Source organism: Eubalaena glacialis, chromosome 1 (assembly GCF_028564815.1).
Source record: "Eubalaena glacialis isolate mEubGla1 chromosome 1, mEubGla1.1.hap2.+ XY, whole genome shotgun sequence".
Taxonomy (NCBI): domain Eukaryota; kingdom Metazoa; phylum Chordata; class Mammalia; order Artiodactyla; family Balaenidae; genus Eubalaena; species Eubalaena glacialis.
In genome coordinates this window covers 167,128,853-167,156,525 of record NC_083716.1, presented here as the reverse complement: position 1 = coordinate 167,156,525, position 27,673 = coordinate 167,128,853, and the positions used below count along the sequence as shown (strand labels likewise).

At 37.5% G+C, this 27,673-nt stretch overlaps 1 protein-coding gene across 1 annotated transcript in view; it reads right to left on the bottom strand.

The window, feature by feature from the left end:
• The window catches only part of PKP4 (plakophilin 4), a 243,941-nt gene that overhangs the window by 48,680 nt on the left and 167,588 nt on the right, over nt 1-27,673 (bottom strand). Inside the window, exons 6-9 of the mRNA XM_061184041.1 lie at nt 15,795-15,920; nt 15,488-15,678; nt 5,734-6,286; nt 648-836 (exon numbers count right to left, since the gene is read on the bottom strand). Of these exons, the coding sequence (XP_061040024.1) occupies nt 648-836; nt 5,734-6,286; nt 15,488-15,678; nt 15,795-15,920 (1,059 nt within the window). The remainder of the gene's footprint in view (nt 1-647; nt 837-5,733; nt 6,287-15,487; nt 15,679-15,794; nt 15,921-27,673) is intronic.

The window sequence follows — 27,673 nt, the reverse complement described above, 5'->3', positions numbered from 1 at the left end:
TATGTGGGATCTTAGTTCCCCAACCATGGCTCAAACCTGGGCCCCCTGCAGTGGAAGCACAGAGTTCTAACCACTGGACCCCTGGGGAATTCCTGCTCCCCATTTTTATAACTGCCATCATTGCATTCTGTCCTAGAATGAGTCTATCATAAGGAATATTTATTTCACATTCTATCACATAAGAATTCAGTAGAGATTCAGTAACGAAAAAAGAGTAATACCAAATACACTTGGGCTACATACATGCTAAATCAAAGATAAGCCAATAGCTCACGTAGGGATTTTCTCTAAATACGTGTTCTAGGAAACAAAAATTACAAAGAAATATTCCAAAAAAGGCTTTCCTTTCTATATCTGATATGCTTCCAACCTGAGGAGTCGGATTTATAGCTCAACAAACTTATTTGTGAATTAAAGTATAATCACTGTATTCATTGATCAGATTGAACTAAGGGAAAAATATATCACCTATAAATAGGTACTAAATAAACTTCTGTTTTACTGTTTATTGATTTGCTTTCACAGTTGCTTATCTGACAACCAAATGGGCAATATGAATTCATTCTAACAGGAAATCCATCTCAATAAAATCCTCTACTCTTGGGCTGGTGAAATTGGGAAAGCAGCTAAACAGAGCTGATGCCCACCCGAACCTGTGCGGTACAGTGCTGTCTGCGATCCTTGGAGCTCCACGGTTCCGTGGTTTGGACTGCGGTAAACTGGGCTGTAATAGGTCCTCCCCTCATAGATAGGAGTGATGTGCAAGTCGGGAGACACAGCTGAACGAAGGTCTTGTCCAAGCTGGCTGTGCTGACTAGCATAGGAACTCCGTAAGCCTACAGGCAGGAAAATTACATCATTAAAAAACTTGAAAACTGTGGTGAGGTTAAAAGTATAACTCCTAAACAACAGGACCAAATGCTGAGTCTAAACACCAAACCTAGTGAATTTTACAAAAGAGGGATGACAGATATGAATGGGATACCATATACATTCTAAAAATAAAACTTTCTCCTCTGGCAGCAGGATAAAAGTAAATTTTCTAAAAAAAAATAAGAAATTATTAAATGGTTTGATACTCTGAAATTCATCCCCCAACTGTAAGCTATTTTATGATGGTGACCAAAAAGAGAGCGCCGTCATGTCCCACACCTCTTTAAATCACAACACTTAAGACGACACCTACATAATAGCGCTTAGAAAATAGGCTGATGTTCAAGAACTGTTCTGAACTTTGTCTCAATTCATTCATCCATGATTTTTATAGAAAAAGGCGAAATTTTATGTTACAAAGTTTAAAATATCATCAGCGAACTAATAAGATTTATAAAGTATTATTTTATTATTTGTTATCACACTTAAAAAAACAAAACAAAAAACCAAAACAAGTGTTTTTCCAGGAATCCAAATACCAGATTCTTGTTTACCTTCTTTCTAATGTAAAGGAAAAGTACAGAGTGTATTAAGTCATTTCAAATACTCTCATTCAAATTATTAATAATTAATGTAAATTTCAAACCCAAACATGTTATTTTCTTTAAAAAAGTGAATTAGTATATTCTACATTATGATGTTCAGAAATTAGTGATTTGTCATCATTCATTAGTAAGTAAAATTTGTCACTTGGTAAGAATACCAACTAAGGTTACATTCCAAATACGAGCAAGAAAAAGCACAAACATATCTGAAGTCAGTCAGCATATATTCGCTCTTAAAAAGACTGCAAATAATCAACACAGTAACTAATTACCAAAAGATACGATCGCTCACATCTTGTTAGCTCAGTTAATCATATCACAACCAAAAGTGAATGGGCCTGAATGTGAGTGATAATTACATGTTGCTTAGTGAGGAGTGGCAAGAAAGTTAATACATAAAAGTTTCTAAAATGAATGATTATTACCAACCCCAGACAGCAATGTGACATGGGAAGAAATTAAATGAACAAATGTGGGTTTTGGCTACTGGCTCCTCACTTGCTAAAATGAAGATCACAGGTTTATACAATCTTATAATTGGGAGCTCATTCAGCCAAATCTTCCCATTTTAAAATTGAGGAAACAGAGCCCAAAAGGAAATGTAATTCATCCCCTTCAGAGAGCTACTTCCTGGTAGGGCTGAGAGGAAGCCCCCTCCATGATCTGTCATTGCACTGGACAAAGCTATTTCTCAAGGATCAATGAGACATGGTGTGAGAAACCTTGAACTGGACAGAGTCCTCCACAGACATAAGGTTAAGGAGGGAGGTTAGCTCACCAGGGGTTAATGGAAGCCCATGTCACTCTAAAGACCATATTATGATTGCTGTTGTAAAGTTCTCATCTGAGGATTTCAGCTTTTTATTCACTGGCAGATTTCTCATTCTTAGCACAGTATAAACTCCATTTCTTTATAGAGCCCATGAGTATCTTGAACAAAAGTTGCAGGCATTGATTTTGTTAATGGTGACATAAAGTGGGCAGGAAAATGCACGTAGTTCTTGGAAATCTTATCAGTATGAGGCATTATTTTAATATTCAGTAGAGCCCTTGATTTACTGTGAGACTCTGAGGATCACAAACACTTGAGTAGAGGCGAGCTGAGCCCTGCATGCTCCTAAAGTTGGCTAAGCCGCCCCGGCTCACCACCAGAGTGATGTGAAAAGAGACCAAAGCATTCTGCCCCGTTCAGAATGTGATATTCTCACTGTGCCAGGATCTAGCTGGAGTCTTCACTGGAATCCATATAATATGAAAACTTTCATAAACATTTACTATGATTTCACAAGAAAGGTAACCAAATGAGCTTGTTACCACTTAGAACTATAAAAAGTATCCAGTAAACAGCCTCCTGTTACAGGATTATTAGTGAGATGAAATGACTGTATGTGATAGACTATAACGGGAAATAAAATCTTAAGAATTATAGTGAAATAGCAATTTCCTGATATTAGAAATCTTTGTGAATAACATTATGATGGTAAATATTTTTGTTTACCTACTCATGCATTAAAACAAAAACACACACTACTATAGATTAACATTTAAAAAATTACAAAATTACATAGCCCCTATAGATTAAGTAAAATGATTGTGCAGAAAGGCTATTATAACTTAGTATCTTTTAAACTGGAAGACAAGTAATATGTTGCAATTCCACAAATACATACTAGTTTACCTACTTCAATGATATTATTCCTTGTGATTTAAAACTTTTATATTTTAAGTCAGTGAAAACAAACATAAATTTATCTTCCAAATATGAATTCTTCTTATTCTCAAAACTTGTCTTGATATGCTATGACTATACTAAAATGAATATTTTCAGGCAGACATATTTTTCTGTTGTAGGAAGTAATTTATATACATCATTTAAATTATGATCACCAAATATCCAAGTGTCTGAATCTATTACAAAATATTGCTTTAGGTTTATCAATTAGCAGGTTATTAAGCCTTTGAAATCAGAAGCATAGTAAATATAATGAGAAGCACATCACTTTCTAAAATAAGAAAAAAAAGAGAGGAATTTACAAATTAGGATCCACATTCAGACTAATTGGGCAGGTAACTAGATGATTGAAACCAAAGCATCCCTAGAACATTTTAAGAAACACTTTGCTTCTTTTGAAGACTGTCATATTCTAGGGAAAAAAAAACCCATAATAGGTTACGTATAATTTTTGCCCCCTGAAACATAAAGTCTAACTTCACCTGCATTGTCAGAGAAGCAGGTTTTTTAAACCAAAGGAGATCAGCCCTCCAGGGTTAAACATGGAGACAGTCCTTTATGTGCTCACTTTCTTTCCTGGGCTTCCTCTTCACTCTACTGCAAACATAGATTTCTGCACAGCTGTTGTTCACATACACGGGGCGGGGCTGGGGCACAGAAATCCTCAGAACTATTTATCTCTTAAGGTTTCCTTCAGAGGCAGAATGTCGTAAATGATTCCACCTCACTCTGCTGCATACTTTTCAGAGGCATGCCAGAAAATATCTAAGCCAAGGACACCCCTCTAACGGCTGAATGAAAAAGAGGCAGTTTCTCCCCTAGGAATTTCCTTGAGCTCAAAATCAAGTTCAATATTAATTCTTTGTGCAAAATTCTTCAATTAGAAAATTTCAAAAAGGCTTTACCTTTCCCAGAAGCCATAAGGAAAGGATATTAATTTTACTTCACAAAATATTAAAAACTTCTGTAAATAAGAAATACCAAAAACAAAGAAAGTCAAAAGACAAATTACAAAATGAGAAAAATACTTGAGAAGTATATTACAAGGGGTTAATTTATTTCAAGTATAAAAAGCATTTACAAATTTAAAAAATAGACAAAAGACCTGAACTCACGGTTTGTAGAAAAGCAATAAAATGGCTGATAAACATATGAAATCATCAACCTCAGTTATTACTCAACACAGGCCACTTAAAACAATGAGGTACAGCTTTTTAATTGCCAGACTGGCAAAGATGAAACTCTTTGACAACATGCAGTGCTAGTGAAGGTGTAGGGAACACGTGCTCAAACTACTGTGTAAATAGAAATCTATAAAACCTTCCTGGGGGCAATTTGACAGTATTTCATTAAGAAAATATACACACATATTTTGATCCAGCAATTCTACTTCAAGAAATGGATCCCATAGTTATCTTAGTACCTATGTGCAAATATGCAGGAAGAATAATATATATTGCATCATTGTCTCTAACAGCTAAAAATGAGAAAACCTAAATGTCCATTAACAGCAAAGTGATTAAATTATAATACATCTATAAAATAGGGTCCTAGGCATCCCTTGAGAGAATGAAGTAGAACTCTCAGACATGTTAAAAAATGAACAAGGTATAGAAGATATATATAATAGAATTCCAACAGCATTAAAAAAAAAAAAAAAGAAACACAATGTGTGCACATTTGTATGTAATGTATATACTCATATATGTAATCAAACATTCTGGAAGATACATAAACTGGTGAGTGGGACTGGGTGAGGGTAAAGAGAAGGCTGAGACTTTCACTTCTCAGTTCACATTTCCCTGCATAGTTTGAATTTTTTTTTTACCATTATGTACATGTTACTTTTAAAATATAATTTAGAACACTAGTTAAAGATGAATTCATTTTAATCAAAAGAACAAGTCTATACATCATGTAGGATACCCGTCATGAAAAAACCCTGAAGGAAACAGTTGGACTACCAGTGACCTGGTTGGTGCCTTTCTGATTTAATACAAGTGGCATTTGAAGGTAATTCCTAAGAAATTTGTGCACTTCCCATCAGGATGCTAAAAATCAAGGCAGTAAGTGAGGAAATCCATATTCTAGTCTACACTATTAGGGCATTTCTTTAAAAAAAAAAAATTTGAGCAGACATTCTGATACCACCTTTCAACATATCTTAGGGTTTTGAGTATGGGTAGGCCTAGCTAGTGAAAATTATTTCACTGTGAAAAACCTCAACAAACAGTTTAGAATTCCAACCAATTCTTCTAAAAGGCAAAAAAGTACCTCTTATATCCTAATATTGTGAGGGATGGGGGAAATGTATTCATTGCAAAAGAGGTCTGGTGATATAAATGTGTATAATTTGACGCATTAAAAATTATAGAGCCTGAAAGACAAGTCAGCCTGAAGTCTGCAGTATAAATTTTAAGATAAAAATATAAGCTTTTTCCACTTTACATGCTCTGTTTCAGCAACGGCTACATGGAAGACTTTCCCGCTGGGCTTTGTGTAGGGCTGTCACCTTGTACTCACCTGTCAGGCTGTCTGGCCGAGGTGGAACCATCCTCTCGTAAATGTCATACTGCTGCTGTCCGAATTGTTCCATGTCATGAACAGTCCTTTGCAGTGAAGGTCCCAGATGCTGTGGTACGGCGGTCATCCCTGAGCGTTTGGGGGATAATGACCCCACCTGGCCTTGGGATGGGGAAGCTACTCGAGTCTGTGCATCCGTCAGGGTCAGTGGGGACCCCACTCTGGTGGTCGTTTGGTACTGAGGGGTTGGTCCGTTGGGATTGGAGGTCTGCCGGGAGGTGACCGACCCAATCCGACGTACAGCTGATGGGGAGGCGGGTCTCTGTGCAGAGTACGGAGAGGCCGCCCGCTGAGCAGGTAATGTGGTGGAGGAGTATGCACTGGGGTTCAGTGGTCGGGAGTCGGTCACTGATGGAGAGCCGAATCCACTACCAAGAGAAGTTCTCAGTGACCCCCTTGAAGGAGACACGCCTGTGCTGATAACATAAGAAGGAGACTGTGCTCTAGATGGAACTGAACTAACTCTTCTCATGGCCCGATTGGCTACTGATGGCTGATGAAAGGGGGAGAAAAGAGAATGGTTTATCCAGGGTTGTGTGTCCATTGTCATTACAGAAAAAAATGTACATAGCTCACTATAGAATGTGAATTCACTATTTCTTTTAGGCACCTAAGTTTCTTTTCCTTTTTTTGCTGTAGAGCTGGATCTTAATTTTTCCTTATTCTGTTTTTCTTGTTCTACTTTTTTTTTTTTTTTTTTGGTGGTGGTTTAATCTCCAACTTTCCCCTTCAGAATACTAAAACCAACCAGTAAGGAGAGATCTAAAGACATTTAATATTCTTTTTTCTTTTTTCTTTACATTATTTTTACCCTCTGTCTACACATTTTCCACAACACATAATATGCTGTATTGCAAGTGTGAAGGGTCACTGGAGCAGTGTACTTATTTTGTACCCTGCGAGTCAAAGTTTGGCTAAGGTAACTCATTTGTGTAAAACAAAAACAAAACAAACAAAACAAAAAACAAAACTTTTTCAATATGTTAATCTAGATAAAGCTAGAGCAGTATCTATAACTGCCTTTATAACTGTCTTTATGGGTTGGCCCCATCAACAAAAGGAAGGTTCTTTCAAAGTGGAATAATTGAACGTTTGGATAGGGCCTGCACTCTCAGCTCTCCTCTGTGAGTGCTGCATTAGTGCTTTAGCCAGATCTATCTTTTCTTTTAGCTTAAGTGTGGCTGCTAGTGATTTCAGCCATTTCTTTCTACCTCCTTTGATTTATAAGCTCTTGTCTTAAGCTGGTGAATCAAAAGAGATGCAAATAAAGGTACCCTTAATCTGTTCCAGCAGGAGGAATGCTCAAAATCTCTGCTGAGCTCTGGCCAGCTGCAAATGACCAGACTGGCAAATGAAGAACATTTCTGCCATGGCTAGTCCTTCTATGAATCCACAGACTTCTGCAAACACTGAGTCTCAGATCCCTTTCTTGATGCAGGACAACAATGAAGAAGAATGGTGGCTGAACTGGGGCACTGGGTTATAAGCTCAGGACCAAGCTTTTTCTGTATCTCCTTCGTGACTACTAGTGTACAGTTGTCATCAACCCCCTTTCACTTTTAGTTGGGGCAATAAAGGAAGAAAAAGGGATGAGTCACGGACTTTGTATACTCTTAGACGCCATAAGAAGAAACATGTTTTGTCTCCACGTGTCATAAGCAGTTGGCTGGCTGAAACACTTGCTCTGAGACCACTTGGGTGTTCAAACTCAACAATTCTGGGAAGGCAATAGCCACGGAAAGGAGAAGATCTGGGGAGGGAAGGGGATTGCAAATAAACAATAAGGCAAGAAAGAGGGAGTTTAAAAATTAGTAGGCAGGAGAACACACAGCGCGCCTCAGGCTGTCACAAAGTCATGCCGGCCTCTGCCAATGCAGGCTGGCCCTGCATTCCAATTATAACTACCGTACCTCTCCATCCCTCCGCATGCAGAGCCCCCTAATCAGCCGCTGCTTTAACCCCGTCCTGTCTGGGCGGGAACAGAAGCCGGAGGGTGACCTACATGCAGAGATGGGGCCAAAACCAAAGCTGAAACCCAGGAGCTGTGCGAACAAAGAGGAGAAAGGGAAATTTCTCCGTGCAGCCTCAGGAGCAGTGGATAAAATCCCCACAATCAACTTGAGGTACCTTGCATCTGTGGAATACCTGACTAGACAATGAGTCAACCCAAAATTGAGGCAGTGGACTTTGGGTGCAACTGTAGACTTGGGGTTTGCCGTCTGCCACTGACTTGTTTCTGATTTTTATGTTTATCTTAGTATAGTTTTTAGTGCTTGTTATCATTGGTGGATTCGTTTATTGGTTTGGTTGCTATCTTCATTTTTTTCAAATTACATTTTATTTTTTTAATTTGAATTATTTTCTATTATTTTATTTTATTAATTATTATTTTTCTTTCTTTATCTCTCCCTTTTCTTCTGAGCCGTGTGGCTGACAGGGTCTTGGTGATCCGGCCTGGTGTCAGGCCTGAGCCTCTGAGGTGGGAGAGCCAAGTTCAGGACACTGGACCACCAGAGACCTCCCAGCCCACGTAATATCAATCGGCAAGAGCTCTCCCAGAGATCACCGTCTCAATGCTAGGACCCAGCTCCACCCAACGGAGAGCAAGCTCCAGTGCTGGATGCCCCATGCCAAACAACTAGCAAGACAGGAACACAACCCCACCCATTAGCAGAGAGGCTTCCTAAAATCATACTAAGGTCACAGACACCCCAAAACACACCACAGGACGCGGCCTGCCCACCAGAAAGACAAGATCCAGCCTCATCCACCAGAACACAGGCACCAGTCTCCTCCACCAGGAAGCCTACACAAGCCACTGAACCAACCTCACCTACTGGGGGCAGACACCAAAAACAACGGGAACTACGAACCTGCAGCCAGCGAAAAGGTGACCCCAAACACAGTAAGTTAAGCAAAATGAGAAGACAGAGAAATATGCAGGAGATGAATGAGTAAGGTAAAAACCAAACAGACCAAACAAATGAGGAGAAAATAGGCAGTCTACCTGAAAACGAATTCAGAGTAATGATAGTAAAGATGATCCAAAATCTTGGAAATAGAATGGAGAAAAAACAAGAAACATTTAACAAGGACCTAGAAGAACTAAAGAGCAAACAAACAATGATGAACAACACAATAAATGAAATTAAAAATTCTCTAGAAGGAATCGATAGCAGAATAACTGAGGCAGAATAACGGATAAGTGACCTGGAAGATAAAATAGTGGAAATAACTACCGCAGAGCAGAATAAAGAAAAAAGAATGAAAAGAATTGAGGACAGTCTCAGAGACCGCTGGGACAACATTAAACGCACCAAATTCGAATTATAGGGGTCTCAGAAGAAGAAGAGAAAAAGAAAGGGTCTGAGAAAATATTTGAAGAGATTATAGTTGAAAACTTCCCTAACATGGGAAAGGAAATAGTCAATCAAGTCCAGGAAGTGCAGGGAGTCCCACACAGGATAAATCCAAGGAGAAACATACCGAGACACATAATAATCAAACTATCAAAAATTAAATGCAAAGAAAAAATATTAAAAGCAGCAGGGGAAAAGCAACAAATAACATACAAAAGAATCCCCATAAGATTAACAGCTGATCTTTCAGCAGAAGCTCTGCAAGCCAGAAGGGAGAGGCAGGACATATTTAAAGTGATGAAAGGGAAAAACCTACAACCAAGATTACTCTACCCAGCAACTAACTCATTCAGATTCGATGGAGAAATTAAAAACTTTACAAACAAGCAAAAGCTAAGACAATTCAGCACCACCAAACCAGCTTTACAACAAATGCTAAAGGAGCTTCTCTAGGCAGGAAACACAAGAGAAGGAAAAGACCTACAATAGCAAACCCAAAACAATTAAAAAATGGTAATAGGAACATACATATCAATAATTACCTTAAATGTAAATGGATTAAATGCTCCAAACAAAAGACACAGACTGGCTGAATGGATACAAAAACAGGACCCGTATAGATGCTGTCTACAAGAGACCCACGTCAGACCTAGAGACACATACAGACTGAAAGTGAGGGGATGGAAAAAGATATTCCATGCAAATGGAAATCAAAAGAAAGCTGGAGTAGCAATTCTCATATCAGACAAAATAAGACTTTAAAATAAAGATTATTGCAAGAGACAAAGAAAGACACTACATAATGAGCAAGGGATCAATCCAAGAAGAAGATATAACAATTGTAAATATTTATGAACCCAAAATAGGAGCACCTCAATACATAAGGCAACTGCTAACAGCCATAAAAGGGGAAATTGACAGAAACACAATAATAGTAGGGGACTTTAACACCCCACTGTCACCAATGGACAGAACATCCAAAATGAAATTAAATAAGGAAACATAAGCTTTAAATGACACATTAAACAAGATGGACTTAATTGATATTTATAGGACATGCCCTCCAAAAACAATAGAATACACTTTCCTCTCAAGTGCTCATGGAACATTCTCCAGGATAGATCATATCTTGGGTCACAAATCAAGCCTTGGTAAATTTAAGAAAATTGAAATCATATTAAGTATCTTTTCTGACCACAATGCTATGAGACTAGATATCAATTACAGGAAAAAAACTGTAAAAAATACAGACACATGGAGGCTAAACACTATGCTACTAAATAACCAAGAGATCACTGAAGAAATCAAAGAGGAAATCAAAAAATACCTAGAAAAAAATGACAATGAAAACACGACAGCCCAAAACCTATGGGATGAAGCAAATGCAATTCTAAGAGGGAAGTTTATAGCGATACAACCCTACCTCAAGAAACAAGAAAAATCTCAAATAAACAACTTAACTTTACACCTAAAGTAATTAGAGAAAGAAGAACAAAAAACCCCCCCAAAGTTAGCAGAATGAAAGAAAACATAAAGATCAGATCAGAAATAAATGAAAAAGAAATGAAGGACACAATAGCAAAGATCAATAAAACTAAAAGCTGGTTCTTTGAAAAGATAAACAAAATTGATAAACCATTAGCCAGACTCATCAAGAAAAAAAGGGAGAAGTCTCAACTCAACAGAATTAGAAATGAAAAAGGAGAAGTAACAACTGACACTGCAAATACAAAGGATCATGAGAGATTACTATAAGCAACTATGTGTCAATAAAATGGACAACCTGGAAGAAATGGACAAATTCTTAGAAAAGCACAACCTTCTGAGACTGAACCAGGAAGAAATAGAAAATATAAACAGACCAATCACAAGCACTGAAATTGAAACTGTGATTAAAAATCTTCCAACAACAAAAGCCCAGGACCAGATGGCTTCACAGGTGAATTCTATCAAACATTTAGAGAAGAGCTAACACCTGTCCTTCTCAAACTCTTCCAAAATATAGCAGAGGGAGGAATACTCCCACACTCATTCTATGAGGCCATCATCACCCTGATACCAAAACCAGACAAAGACGTCACAAAAAAAGAAAACTACAGACCAATATCACTGATGAACATAGATACAAAAATCCTCAACAAAAATACTAACAAACAGAATCCAACAGCACATTAAAAGGATCATATACCATGATCAAGTGAGGTTTATCCCAGGAATCCAAGGATTCTTCAATATATGCAAATCAATCAATTTGATAAACCATATTAACAAACTGCAGGATAAAAATCATATGATCATCTCAGTAGACGCCGAAAAAGCTTTTGACAAAATTCAACACCCATTTATGATAAAAACTCTCCAGAAAGTAGGCATAGAGGGAACTTACCTCAACAAATAAAGGCCATATATGACAAACCCACAGCCAACATTGTCCTCAATGGTGAAAAACTGAAACCATTTCCTCTAAAATCAGGAACAAGACAAGGATGCCACTCTCACCAGTATTATTCAACATAGTTTTGGAAGTTTTAGCCACAGCAATCAGAGAAGAAAAAGAAATAAAAGGAATCCAAATCAGAAAAGAAGAAGTAAAGCTGTCACTGTTTGCAGATGACATGATACTATACATACAGAATCCTAAAGATGCTACCAGAAAACTACTAGAGCTAATCAATGAAGGTGGTAAAGTAGCAGGATACAAAATTAATGCACAGAAATCTCTTGCATTCCTATACACGAATGATGAAAAATCTGAAAGTGAAATTAAGGAAACACTCCCATTTACCACTGCAACGAAAAGAATAAAACACCTAGGAATAAACCTACCTAAGGAGACAAAAGATTGCGGGCTAATCGGCGGCATTTGCAGAGGCTGGAGAGTTTAGGGTGTCTGTGCTAGTTGCTGCTTTTGGCGCGAAAATTGCCACAAGCCCTGCCCCATCTGAGTCCCAGGAGAAGAAGCCTCTGAAGCCCTGCTGTTCCTGCCTGGAGACCAAGAAGGTGCGTGATGCGTGCATCATTGAGAAAGGAGAAGAGAACTGTGGACACCTAATTGAGGCCCACAAGGAATGCAAAAGTTTTCTGTATGCAGAAAACTATGAGACACTGATGAAAGAAATTAAGGATGATACAAACAGATGGAGAGATATACCATGTTCTTGGATTGGAAGAATCAACATTGTGAAAATGACTATACTACCCAAAGCAATCTACCGATTCAATGCCATCCCTATCAAACTACCAATGGCATTTTTCACAGAACTAGAACAAAAAATTTCACAATTTGTATGGAAACACAAAGGCCCCGAATAGCCAAAGCACTCCTGAGAAAGAAAAACAGAGCTGGAGGAATCAGGCTCCCTGACTTCAGTCTATACTACAAAGCAACAGTAATCAAGACAGTATGGTACTGGCCCAAAACAGAACTACAGATCAATGGAACAGGATAGAAAGCCCAGAGATAAACCCATGCACATATGGTCACCTTATCTTTGATAAAGGAGGCAAGAATATAAAATGGAGAAAAGACAGCCTCTTCAATAAGTGGTGCTGGGAAAACTGGACAGCTACATGTAAAAGAATGTAATTAGCACCCTCCCTAACACCGTATACAAAAATAAACTCAAAATGGATTAAAGACCTAAATGTAAGGTCAGACATTATAAAACTCTTAGAGGAAAACATAAGCAGCAGACTCTTTGACATAAATCACAGCAAGATCCTTTTTGACCCACCTCCTAGAGAAATGGAAATAAAAACACAAATAAACAAATGGGACCTAATGAAACTTCACAGCTTTTGCACAGCAAAGGAAACCATAAACAAGACAAAAAGACAACCCTCAGAATGGGAGAAAATATTTGCAAACGAAGCAACTGAGAAAGGATTAATCACCAAAATATACAAGCAGCGCATGCAGCTCAGTATCAAAAAAACAAACAACCTAATCCAAAAATGGGCAGACCTAAATAGACATTTCTCCAAAGAAGATATATAGATTGCCAACAAACACATGAAAGGATGCTCAACATCACTAATCATTAGAGAAATGCAAATCAAAACTACAATGAAGTATCACCTCACATCGGTCAGAATGGCCATCATCAAAATATCTACAGACAATAAATGCTGGAGAGGGTGTGGAGAAAAGAGAACCCTCTTGCACTGTTGGTGGGAATGTAAATTGATACAGCCCCTATGGAGAACAGTATGGAGGTTCCTTAAAAAACTAAAAATAGAACTACCATACCATACCATATACCAGCAATCCCACTACTGGGCATGTACCCTGAGAAAACCATAATTCAAAAAGAGACATGTATCACAATGTTCACTGCAGCACTATTTACAATAGCCAGGACATGGAAGCAACCTAAGTGTCCATCGACAGATGAATGGATAAAGAAGATGTGGCACATATATACAAGGGAATATTACTCATCCATATAAAGAAATGAAATTGTGTTATTTGTAGTGAGATGGATGGACCTAGAGTCTGTCATAGAAAGTGAAGTAAGTCAGAAAGAGAAAAACAAATACCGTATGCTAACACATATACATGGAATCTAAAAAAAAAAAAAAAAAAGGTTCTGATGAACCTAGGGGCAGGACAGGAATAAAGACACAGAAGTAGAGAATGGACTTGAGGACACGGGGAGGGGGAAGGGTGAGCTGGGATGAAGTGAGAGAGTAGCATTGACATATATACACTACCAAATGTAAAATAGATAGCTAATGGGAAGCAGCCACATAGCACAGGGAGATCAACTCGGTGCTTTGTGACCACCTAGAGGGGTGGGATGAGGAGGGTGGGAGGGAGATGCAAGAGGGAGGGGATATGGGGATATGTGTATACATATAGTTCATTCACTTTGTTATACAGCAGAAACTAACACAACATTGTAAAGCAATTATACTCAAAAAAAGATGTTAAAAAAGAAAAAACAAAATAAAACAAAACAAAAAAATTAGTAGGCAGTTGGAAAATTAAAATCTGTACTGGGGGTTTACTAATAGTGCTAAAGATAATTTAAAAAATCCCACATATAAGCTGTTTACTATTAAAATGGGATGACACTTGGCCCAGATATCTAGAAATTGTGTTCCCCAGAATACATGCAAGTTCAGTTTTAAAGACCGTCTTGCAATCTCCAGGAACAAAATTAACTTACTGTAAGTTAAAAAAAAAAAATTAATTAAAAAGGTATCATGGCCACTCTTAGGGGCAAAATAGACAATCTGTGTAATTAATTATTATTCGTAAGTGTGACTTTAGACCTGCCAACATAGAAATTCACCTAAGCAGATGAACTCCTGTAAGCATTTAGTCCAAGTTTCCCAGAGTGTTTCATGAGAGCATCCCTAACAGCAGAGGAGTAAATGTATCATCTGAGGAATGGAGCTGGGGGAGAGGGGTCTGCAGCTGGAAGTAGTTTGCTATGGGCACAAGATTTCCTGTCTTACCTTAAAAATTCATGCACCATATTTGTGTTTGTTTTAATACAGAAATGTTTCTTAATACTTAAAAGTTTTCCTTAAATTGTTGAGCCAAAGTCGTTTTGTGTTTCTCCTTTGGCATTGCGAATGTTGGCCCACTGCTGTGTGTACCTTCAGGGCTTCCTGTATTGCATTAAGAGAAGCTTAGGGTTCGCCTGACTTCTTTGATCATCTTGCCATTTTTCAGCTCCAGAGGAATCATGGGGGTACTTGGACAGAGAGATCCTCACTAGTTATTGCCACTCGGGACTCCTATTACTTTTATTAATTCTGGCATATGCTGGTGGACTGAGATGAATAAAGTGGCAGTGAGTGAGGAGTTAAGGAGTTTTTATAAATACATATGCATTATTATTTTTGACTATCAAGTAAGAAAACCTTAACAGAATAGTTATGCTTCTATACAGTAGCTCTCTATAGGCAGGAATATCTATATTCTAGCAAAGCAAAAAAATATGTTTTCAGAGAACAATTCCAATGATGAAGGCAAAAACTTTGGTTAGAATGGGCCAGTCCCATTTTGTGCAGGTGTGGGAATAGTGCTTTGCCCTCTAGAACTCTTTACAGCATATTTTAGCTCTAGTATTTTTAGGAACTCATAACCCCTCAGGGACTAGAACATTCCATCCAATCCTCTCACACTCTCCGCGGACTACTCCCCTCATGCCAAACTTGCTGCTTACAGAAAAATTACTCTCCAATGTCTAGAATTTATCAGAATTCATTAATAGGAACTAATGCATTTTTAGATTTCAAGCCTAAAATTTCATTCACATCATGGACTCATAGAGTAAAATGAGTCCATTTTTAAAAAAAGGATGGAGATGTATTTGGCTTACCTGAACCAGCGTTTGTCCTTCAGCTCTTGAATTCCTCACCAGGTGGTTATTAGCTGATCCTATGAATGAATGTTGTGGCCTATTATCTGCCTTACTCAAGTTCTGGCTGTTGTGGAAACTCCCTGCTTCCTGGTATCCACTGTCGGAATAAGAATTCATTTGTGTTGAACTTCTTGAGTTACCCAATGATCCTGAAGGAATGAAACCAGCAGAATATATCTTCATTTTACACTTCTGATGCTCATTTTCAAAATGGAAATATTAAAAGCAAATCTAATACTTAAAAGATAATACAACAGACCCTCACTTTCATGGAGAGATGTCTGTTCTGGTGAGTAGAGGGTTCCTTGTTCTGGCTCTGTCCTGATGAGATAGTTATTGGGATGGACAGCGTCAGAAGCTCTAGGCTTGTTTACACCAGTATTTGGCACATCTGGAAGAAGATAAGTTTAATCAGCTAAACTCAATGAAAATAATACATAAAAACTTGCTAAAAAAAGGGTTCAGATATTTGCCAGTAATGTCTTATAATCTTAATACAAGACTATTAACTCAAGACTTCATACAAGTTAATACAAGACTATTTTCAACTTAAACTGCACAGTCATTTTGACTCTTTTCTATATGAAAGTGTTTCATATACTCAGTTTATTAATATATTTTGCTAAATTTCATGAATGTTTTTCATCCCGATTACCAGCCACAAACTAACTTACATACTACATTAAATTAAAACCTGAAAACTGACCTTGTTACCCCTTGGAAAACTCACCTCTCAGGGTGAGTTCCTCCAAGAGGATTAACAGATGGAGTGAGAAGGGTGACTATGTAAAAAAGATCCTCCATATCTCAAACTATTGAAATGAAAACTTGCATGATGTTCACATTATTGAGCTTGGTGATGAAACCTCTGAAGGTAGGGCTAGCTTTTTCTGTCATATTTCATATTATCTAAAATCAAAGGAACTCTGCGCAGAGTTTTCAGAATTTCCAACAATGGAAATTTTAATTTCTTATCCATTTGCTTATTTTATTCTTTTAGTCTTCACCAAATGAATATAGACAAATCTAACCTCATTATTGTTTTCTTTACTCAAATCTGTCTCACCCATTATCTTGCTTTATTTTCAACTGTATCATTTTGCCATCTTGAACTTAAAAAACAAAACAAAACAATTTATCTTCTTCCCGATTCCAACCTCTTTTTTACTCTGTAAATTTAGGTGGTGTAGCTTATACTGCCTTTTCCCAATTCTAATCAAATATGTTCTCTTTCCTCTAGGTTCTTCAAAATATATTTGCCCATATTCTGATTATCTTCATGACAAGTCTTTCCTCAAGTTTAACCCTCATGTTGCTAACAAACATTTTTTTTCAGGAATGCCACTTCACTCTCACTTTACAGATTTAAATTGAATCTACATCACATTCTGAGTTTAACACACAATCCTAAGGATTGAAATTAGTCTTTCCTTTCTTTCTTTCTTTAACTATTTATTACGGCCCTACTATATGCCAGGCTCTAAGAATGCAGCTGAGAAAAGATACAGTGTTTGTGTGTCGCATGCATGCGCATGTTTGTGTTACCGTCTGGGGGGAAAGCAGCTTAGGAAAAATTTCCTAAAGGAAGTAATATCTAAGCAGTATCCACTTACCACAGGAGGCCAGTGTGCCCTTTCTTTATAGCACTTATCACCATCTCTCTCCCCTAGACTATAAGCTCAAAGCAGGCAGGGACTTTTGTCTGCTTTGTTTACTGTTGTATCCTCAGTGCCTAGGATAGGTGCATAGCACTCAGTAGGTGCTCAGTAAATATTTATTGAACAAATTCCCAGTAAGAATAGCAGCTTCTCTTTATTGAGCACTGATTCATGCCTGGCTTTACTTTATTGTGTTCAATAAGGTTTGTCAACGAAAAGCAAAGTAAAACTTTTAGGCATTGCTGATCAAGCTAGTTTGGAAAGTGAATATAGGGTTTACAGGAGAACTGGGATGCCACATTCTAAACCTTTAACTTGATGTCAGATTCAATCCAAGGTTTTGTTTCCTAGCCTCCAGAAAGATTTGCTGACATTCTTAATATAGGTTTTTGATGAACCTGTCTCTAGGTTTATCATTTGGCATTACACTTCTAGGTAGCAAAGCTCTGTGACAGTTCTGAATTCTTAAGTTTGGAATTTCAATACAGATTTCAGATTTATGTAGATTCCCTGGTACACACTGAAACATGATCTAAGTCTCTATCAGGCTGATGATACTGGAGAGTAATCTGCTTCATTTGTAAGTCTTCTGTCTTTCCACAGTTCTAAACATTCTTACACAGCAATTCTTGACGGAGTTTTATTAGGGACTAAGTAAAATACATAGTTTGCTAGGTTATAAGAGTTTTACAGGGAATGGAATGCCTCAGAGAAGCTAAACAAGAGAGGACCTGAAATCAGAGCTAGGTAGTAATCCACCTTTATTTCATCCAGGAATGGAACACTGGAAAATCACATAGGAAATGGCAACAAACTATAGACATGGAAGTACCAATCTGGCAGTTTCAAGAATTGGCATAATGGAAAAATGTGCCACTTTTAAAAAGAAAAAGACGTTTAGATAGTTCCCAGCTTCAGCTTTAGTACAAGATAAAACCTGGGATACCATTACATCAAAGCTCTCGGCTTGGAAACACTAGGTGGCATGCAGTGTCAGAATCTGAAAAATTATCACCATGGAAACCAAAACCATTAGACTCCTGTGTATGTCTCTCTCTTTTTAACCATTAGGAGATATTATTTAAATAAGAAAAGAAAAAGAGACACGCTAAAAATCTGTACTTCAGCAATTTTGTCTCTTTATCCAATGGAACATTTTCTCACAAACCAGGTGACAAGCAATTGTGCTCATTTACACTCTTTTCTAAAAGAAGCTATTTAAAATAATCTTGATGGCATCAAGATGGCAGAGTAGGAGGATCCTGAGCTCACTTCCTCCTATGGATACACAAAACTGCAACTATGGATAGAACAGCCATGTCTGAGAATGACCTGAAGACTAGCAGAACAGATTTTCTACAACTGAGGATATAAAGAAAAGTCCACATTGAGATGGGTAGGAGGGGAAGATACATGGTCTAGTCAGAACGCACACACTTAGTGCAGCAACCCACAAACGGGAGAGATATTACAACCGTGGAGGACCCCTGAGGAGCGAGGGACCCAAGTCCCACGTCACGCTCCCCAGACCAGGGGACCTGCACAAGGAAGACAAGCCCCCATAACGTCTGGCTTTGAAAACCAGCAAGGCTTAAGTTTGGAAAAGCCAGAGGGCTGTGGGAAACCAAGACTCTGCCCATAAAGAGCTCACACACAAACTCACCTGTTCCAGGTACTAGGGCAGAAGCAACAGCTTGAAAAGCATCGAGGTCATATGAGAAGGAGATTCACTGACTAATTTGGAGGTATGTGCCACACGGCAGGTATCTGGTGGAACTTTCTCTGGGAATGGAAACACTGTCAGATGCCATTTTTTTTCTTTCCTTCCCCCTGGCTGACCTGTTGCTGGCAGCCGCCATTTCTGTTTCTCTTTTTTCAACCTAACTAACACTGTGCACCTTCCCCAGGTGTTCCTGAGGACCAGCCCTGCCCAGCCCACCTGCCCCAGCAGGCCCCTTTAAAGTGATTCTCACTCTGCCCCAGCCAGTGGGTAGCCCCAGCCAGCACTGGCACCCCTCCAAAGTGGCTCCCACTCTAGGGAGCTAGCTCAGCATATCAGCATGTCTGCAACAGTTCTGGCTGGCCTTGCAGCCAGTTGAGCTGGGGACCAGCCCCACACATCAGTGTGCCTGCGGCAGTTGAGGAAAAACCTATCAGCTGGCTGGACCAAGGGGTGAGCCCAGCCTACCAGAGTATCTGTAGCAATAGTGGTCTAACCACAACAAGAGGGCACACACAGGGGTAGCCCTGGATATTCTGGCTCTTGTGACCAGGAGGAATTGTGATACTGGACCTCACAGGGGACTTTCTATATAAGACCACCTTTTCAGGACCAGGAGACATAGATGATATGCCTAATGCATAGAAACAAACACAGAGAGTTAGACAAAATGAGGAGACAAAGGAATAGCTTCCAAATGAAAAAAACAAGACAAAAACTCAGAAAAAGAACTACACAAAATGGAGATAAGCAATTTACCAGGTAGAGTTCAAAATAATGGTCATAAAGATGCTCACCAAACTAGGATGAACTCAGGGAGAACTTCAAAAAAGAGAGAGAAAATATAAAAAAGAACTAATCAGGATTGAAGAATAAAATAATTGAAGTAAAAAAACACACTAGAGGAAATCAACAGCAAATTAGAGGATGCAGAAGAACATATCAATGATATGGAAGACAGGATGGTGAAAATCACTGAATAAGAAGAGCAAAAAGGAAAAAGAATTTTAAAAATGAGGATAGTTTAAGGGACTACTGCAACAACATCAACTATCTAACATTCACATTACAGGGTCTGTAGAAGGAGAAGAGAGAGAGAAAAGGACAGAAAATCCATCTGAAGAAATAATGGCTGCAACTTCCCTAACCTGGGGAAGAAAACAGGTATCCAGGTGCAGGAAGCACAAAGTCCCAAATAAGATGAACTCAAAGAGATCCACACCAAGACATAATTAAATGGCAATAGTTAAAGATAAAAAGAGAAAAACAAAAAGTCACATACAAGGGTTAATATGCCATAAGGCAATTGGCTGATTTTTCAGCAGAAACTTTACAGGCCATAAAGGAGTGGCATGATATAGTCAAAGTAATGAAAGGGAAAACTTACAACCAAGAATACCCTACCCAGCAAGATTATCATTCAGAATTGTGAGATAAAGAGTTTTCCAAACAAGTAAAAGCTAAAGAAGTTCACCATCACTAAACTGGTCTTAAAAAAATGTTACAAGGACTTTTTTAAATGGAAAAGAAAAGGCTATAACTAGAAACAAACAAACAAATGAACAAAATGATGAAAGAAAAAAATAGCACTGGTAAAGGGAAACATATAGTAAAAGTAGTGGATCAACCACCTAAAAAAGTCAGTATGAAGGTTGAAGGACAAAAGTAGTAAAATCATCTATATCTAAAATAATGAGTTAAATGATACACAAAATAAAAATATGACCTCAAAAACATAAAATGTTCAGGGAGGGGAGTAAAAAAAGTAGTGCTTTTAGAAAGTGCACAAACTTAAGTGACCATCAGCTTAAAATAGGCTGCTATATTCATAGGCTGCTATATATAAAACTCATGGGAACCACAAACCAAAAACCTGTAACAGATATACAAAAAATAAAGAGAAAGAAATATAAACATTACACTAAAGAAAGCCATCAAATCACAAGGGAAGAGAACAAGAGAAGAAGGAAGGGACAGAGAAGAACTACAAAAACAGCCAGAAAACAATTAACAAAATGGCCATAAGTATGTACCTGTCAATAATTACTTCTAATGGAAATGGACAACATTCTCCAATCAAAAGACATAGGGTGGCAGAATGGATTAAAAAACAAGACCCATATATATGCTGCCTACAAGAGACTCACTTCAGATCCAAACACACAAGTGAAGGGATGGAAAAAGATGTTCCATGCAAACAGAAATGAAAAGAAAGCTGGGGTAGCAATACTTCTATCAGGCAAAATAAAATTTAAAATACAGACTGTAACAAGAGACAAAGAAGGGCATTACATAATGATAAAGGGATCAATCCAACAAAAGGACATAACTTGTAAACAGCTATGCACCCAACACAGGAGCACCTAAATACATAAAGGGAAATACTGACAGCAATACGATAATAGGGTACTTTAACACCCCACTTACATCAATGGACAGATCAACCAGACAGTCAATAAGGGAACATTGACTTTAAACAACACATTAGACCAGATAGACTTAATGTGTATATATATATATATATATACACACACACACACACACAAAACTCCACCACCCCAAAATAGCAGAATACATATTCTTTTCTAAGGCACATGGAACATTCTCCAGGATGGATCACATGTTAGGCCACAAAACAAGTCTCAATAAATTTATGAAGACTGAAATCGCATCAAGCATCTTTTCTGACCATAATAGTATGAAACTAGAAATCAATAACAAGAAGAAAACTGGCAAAACCACAAACACCTGAAGGCTAAACAACATGCAACTAAACAACCAATGGGTCAATGAAGGAGTCAAAGAAGAAATAAAAAAATACTTTGAGACAAACAAAGTGGAAACACAATATTTCAAAATCTATGGGACTAGGCAAAATCAGTTTTAAGAGGGAAGTTTATAGTGATACAGGACTACCTCAGGAAACAAGAAAATTCTGAAATAAATAATCTAACCTTACACCTAAAGGAAGTGGAAAAAGAACAAAGCCCAAAGTTAGCAGAAGGAAGAAGGAAGGAAGTAATAAAGATTGGAGCAGAAATAACTAAAATAGAGACTAAAAAAACAATAGAAAAGATCAATGAAACTAAAAGCTGGTTCTCTGAAAAGATAAACAAAATTGATAAACCTTTGGCTACACTCATCAAGAAAAACAGAGAGGGGACTCAAATAAACAAAATCAGAAATGAAACAGGAGAAGTTACAACTGACACCACAGAGGATTTTAAGAGATTACTCCAAACAATTATATGCCAACAAATCAGACAACCTAGAAGAAATGGATAAATTCCTAGAGACACAAAATCTTTCAAGACTGAATCAGGAAGAAACAGAAAATCTGAGCAGACTGATTGCTAGTAATGAAATAAAATCAGTAATCAAAAAACTCCCAACAGACAAAAGCCCAGGCCCAGACTGGCTTCACAGGTGAATTCTACCAAACAAACAAAAAAAAGAAAAGTTAAGACCTATCCTTCTCAAACTAATCCAAAAAACTCCATGCTTATATGGTCAATTAATTTACTACAAAGAAGCCAAGAATATGCAATGGGGAAAGGCAGTCACTTCAATAAATGGTGTTAGGAAAACTGGACAACTACATGCAAAAGAATGAAACTGGGTCACTTTTTTTTTTTTTTTTTTTTTTACAACACATACAAAAATAAAATCAAAATGGATTAACGACTCAAATGTAAGATCTGAAACCATAAAACCCTAGAACAAGACATAGGCAGTACACTCTTTGACAACAGTCTTAGCAATATTTTTTTGGATCTGTCTCCCCAGGCAAGGACAACAAAAGCAAAAATAAACAAACGAGACTACCTCAAACTAAACAGCTTTCGTACACCAACAAAACGAAAAGGCACCCCACTGACTGGGAGAAGATATTTGCAAATGATATATAGGTTAAGGGGTTAATATTCAAAATACGTAAAGAACTCATACAAATTAACATCAAAAAAACCAAAAAACAACAAATAATTCAATTAAAAAATGGGCAGAGGACTTGAATAGACATTTTTTTTTAACATCTTTATTGGAGTATAATTGCTTTACAATGGTGTGCTAGCTTCTGCTTTATAACAAAGTGAATCAGTTATACATATACGTATGTCCCCATATCTCTTCCCTCTTGCGTCTCCCTCCCTCCCACTTGAATAGACATTTTTATAAGGAAGACATACAGATGATCAACAGACACATGAAAAGATGCTCAACATCACTAATCATATGGAAATATAAATCAAAACCACAATGCGCTATCACCTCACACCTGTCAGAATGGTTATTATCAAAAAGACAAAAATCAAGTGTTGGTGATGATGTGGAGAAAAGAAAACCCTTGGGTACTGTTAGTGGGATTGTAAATTGGTGCAGCCATGATGGAAAAGAGTATGGAGGCTCCTCAAAATATTAAAAATAGAACTACCATATGATCCAGCAATTTCACTTCTGGATATTTATCTGAAAATAGAAGCAATAATTTGAGAAGATATATGCACTCATATGTTCACTGCACCATCACTTACAATAGCCAAATATGGAAGCAGCCTAAGTGTCCATCAATGGATGAATGGTTAAAGATGTGGTATTCCCTTGTGTGAATATTACTCAGCCATAAAAAAGAATGAAATTTTGCCATTTGCCACAACATGGACAGACCTAGAGGGTATCGTGCTAAGTGAAGTAAGTCAGACAATGACAAATACCATATGATTTCATTTATATGTGGACGCTAAAAACCAAAACAGAAACAGACTCATAGACACAGGGAAAGAAATTAGCTGTCAAGGGATGGGTGTGGGGGGATGGTTGGCAAAACTGGTGAAGGGGCTTAAGAGGTACAGACTTCCAGTTATAAAGTAAATAGGTCATGGGGACATAATGTACAGCACAGATGAACCTAGGGGCAGGGCAGGAATACAGACGCAGACGTGGAGGATGGCCTTGAGGACACGGGGCGGGGGAGGGGGAAGCTGGGGCGAACTGAGAGAGTGGCATGGATATATATACACTACCAAATGTAAAATAGATAGCTAGTGGGAAGCAGCCGCATAGCACAGGGAGATCAGCTCGGTGCTTTGTGACCACCTAGAGGGGTGGGATAGGGAGGGTGGGAGGGAAGCTCAAGAGGGAGGGGATATGGGGATATATGTATGCATATGGCTGATTCACTTTGTTGTACAACAGAAACTAACACAGTATTGTGAAGCAATTATACTCCAATAAAGATGTATTAAAAAGAAAAAGAGAATATAATCAACAATATCCCAATAACTCTGTACAGTGACAGATGGTTACCAGACTTATTATGATCAATTTTTAATGTATATAAATGTCAAATCACAATGTCATACACCCAAAACTAATAAAATATTGTATATCAACTATGCTTTAATAAAATAAATAAATAAATAAATAATCTTACATAGATCAAGTACAAATTGTAAGATACATTATTCCATACTGGTCACCCTAACAGTAAAACTTAACAGAATTAGAATCTCAAAAAATGCAAACACAAACAAAATCAACAAAATTACCCCCAAGTAATATGATCATCTACCCTCTAAATGTTAGTATCTGTTTCTTGTATTTTTATTTTTTATTTATTTACTTTTTGGCTGCACCGTGTGGCATGCAGGATCTCAGTTCCCTGAACCCGTGCCCCTGCAGTGGAAGCGCAGAGTCTTAACCACTGGACCATCAGGGAAGCCTATGTTTCTTATAGTTTTAAATGCAATGCCTCAGAAAACAGAATATAGAAAAGGACACAGAGATGTTAACTAGAACACTAAAATATTAAATCCCCATGTACCCAAAATCTAATCTGAAGATCTAAATAACTGGGTTTAGAGTACAGGGTACCTATTTTGTGCTTTATATTTCAGTAAATATAAAAGTTACAGCTTTACAAAGTTGGTTAAAGAGGTTTATTTAATATGAACTGTAAAACAACCAAATTCTATACTATGAATAAGGTTTTCAGTCATTTTTCTACTTCTATAGTAGAGTCCAATGATAATGTATACCTGCAAAGACAAAAAGATACTGAAATCTCTTCTGAATCACTAAAAGGAAATTAAATTGTTTTCAAGATAGTTTTTGCTATTATTTACTGTTTCTTTGAAAACTTGTTAATTCACAAATTGTATACACCCACATAAATGTATGTACATACAGCTACTATACCTCAGATATACAAACGGGTCATTTCCTAATTACTGAATAAAGTACACCTTATTGTAGGATGGTGTGTCACAATGACTAATTATGCATTATTTATGCAACCTTTCAAATAAATGTCTTTTAAAAATGTCTGCTTTGTGGACTGGAAGCAGATACTAGTCAAATTTACCAGAGAAACCCACAGAGACTTACAGGATGGGGTCCATCATTTCATGATCCATGCTGTAAACTACAATTAAACAGTTGGCATGCTGTTTAGCACAATCAGAACATGAAATTGAGAGATTTTTATGAGTAAAAATGGCAAACAGAATATGAATGCTCCTTCTCTAATCTGTGTACTGAAGAACATGTGTTACCTTTTTGAAAAAATCACAAACATGTTTTCTGGGACACCAGAAATATACTATGGGAGATTTTCAAACATCAAATTAGCATCTTCCAAGAAAATGAATGTCTACAAATATAGAACTTGAATAAGCTTCAAGGTGGAATGGAATAATCTCCATCTGTGATTAAGACTGGGAGATTTGTGGAAGCATGGTCCTTCTTGCCTGCTACATTTCGTCTGAGTGCCTGAATATTACCCAAAAAAGGGCAATTAATTAGAAAAAGTAGAAGGCTGCAGCTAAGAAAAATATTAGCGTGTAAGGGACAATAATGTTGTAGGGCTATGAAAATCTGTTACATTACCCATCCCATTAAGCTCACAGTAAAAGATGAAATACAAAGTGAATTATTTTATCTTTTCTGTGATGTACCTCCCAAATACATACCAAGTACGCATAAAAATATGCTCAGTAAAAGGTCTAAGGCTTCTTTAAATAACTTGAAATTCTTAAAATGCCTCTGCTTTGTTAATCTATGTGTCTGTTTATGTTATATGAAATGACAGAGGTCTACACTGTGTGTAAAATCACCACTGAAACAGGAACCTAGGGATCAATAAGGAGATTTTTAGTATGTATAACCCTGTAACTAGTCTTTCACAAACCGCAGGCTGCAACCTTATGCTAGATTCTCCTTGTCCTGAGTTGCTATAGCGTTCAGGGGTTTGCCCTTACATAAAAGGTAGTGTAGTGTGGGTTTTGGCAGGGATCTTGGGATGGTAATAGCACACAATGTTAAGGCAGATGATACTTTGACAGTTAAGGGAATTGGGTATGTCACATTTCTTCCAACTCTGGCCTATGAGTTGAGGTCAGGCTATCACACTCAGGTGCAACACTGTGAAAAATATGAGTAGAGAATTTAGTCTTATGGGGACTCAACTTCCTGTTTGGCCCTGGGACTCTCACTTCCCGTAGCACCGTAGGCTCAGGAGGGAGTATACTTTCCACAGAGCTGCTGCAGAAATATTCCAGTGCCTTCAATGGCTAAGAAGTAAAGCTCTCAGCCAAATTCTGGAAGGGGACCTGGAAAATGGTCCCCAAGACTTGTCCTCTTCAGTAGCTTCTCTGATGCGCAAGACTCATTTCTACAGCAGGTAACCTTATTATTGGAAGCAATGAGAACATTGGGAAATCCTGTTTCAGAGTGAAAATGTAAATAGGGTGATGGAAGCATGAGGCATAAGAACATTCTTTAATCCACATAAGACAGAGATGGATATTGACTGATATCTTAAGAATACTACAGATACTTGGAGTTTGTTGACCCAACTACAAACTACTACATACATATGATATTCTTTCAAAGTTGGGTTTTAATGGAAGTAAAGACTTAGAAGAACGAGCAGAAGACCATGTTTCTTGAAGCTATTTCTAGTCTGGTTCTCTTGATATATCTAGATTTTGGGGTCTTACGCGTGCTTATACTATCTCTTAAATATTAATAAGACAATGGCCCTAAAATTTTTACTCATACGGAAAACACTGTGTGAAAAGTCTTGGAAAATAGAAAACATTATTAATGAAGTACCTTCTAGTTCACTTTAAACCTTGCTCTAAACATCAACTAGTCTGCCTTAAAATCCACTGTAGAAGCTCATCTACCCGAATTGAATCTCATAGTTTAAGCAAACTTCGTATCTGTATAAACTGGTATAAGTACTTTATTTGGTTTCTACAATGACAAATCTGAAAAATATTTTAGGTTTGTATGCCACCAGAGAGCTCTCCTGTTCAAAAACATTTTAAAATTCCTGAATTCTCTTCAGGGATTCAAAACGATTAAAACTAATTTTTAGGGGAAAAAATAGGAATTTCCACAAGCAGTCATATTAAGATGAGTGTTTATTAAGTATTTTTAGTCTGGGTACTAATTAAAATACAGTTATTAAACCTACCATAAAAAATTCATACTCTATTATACCTATAAAAGGAAAACTATAAAAACAAGAAGTTTAGAAATATAAAGATGAAAAGAAATGGATCACATCTGCAAAGTGTCCGAGTTTAACAGGCGGTGTTCATAAAAGGCCAGAGGGCTCTCACTTCCTAACGAGTAAAGCTGAACAAAGAATAAGGGACTTGCTGTGATGTAAAAAGTGTAGTCTATGGAAAATAAGTGCTCAAAAACCAGTCAAATATTTTTCCAAAGACAAATTTTGTTCCTTTTGGGGAAAAGATGTTA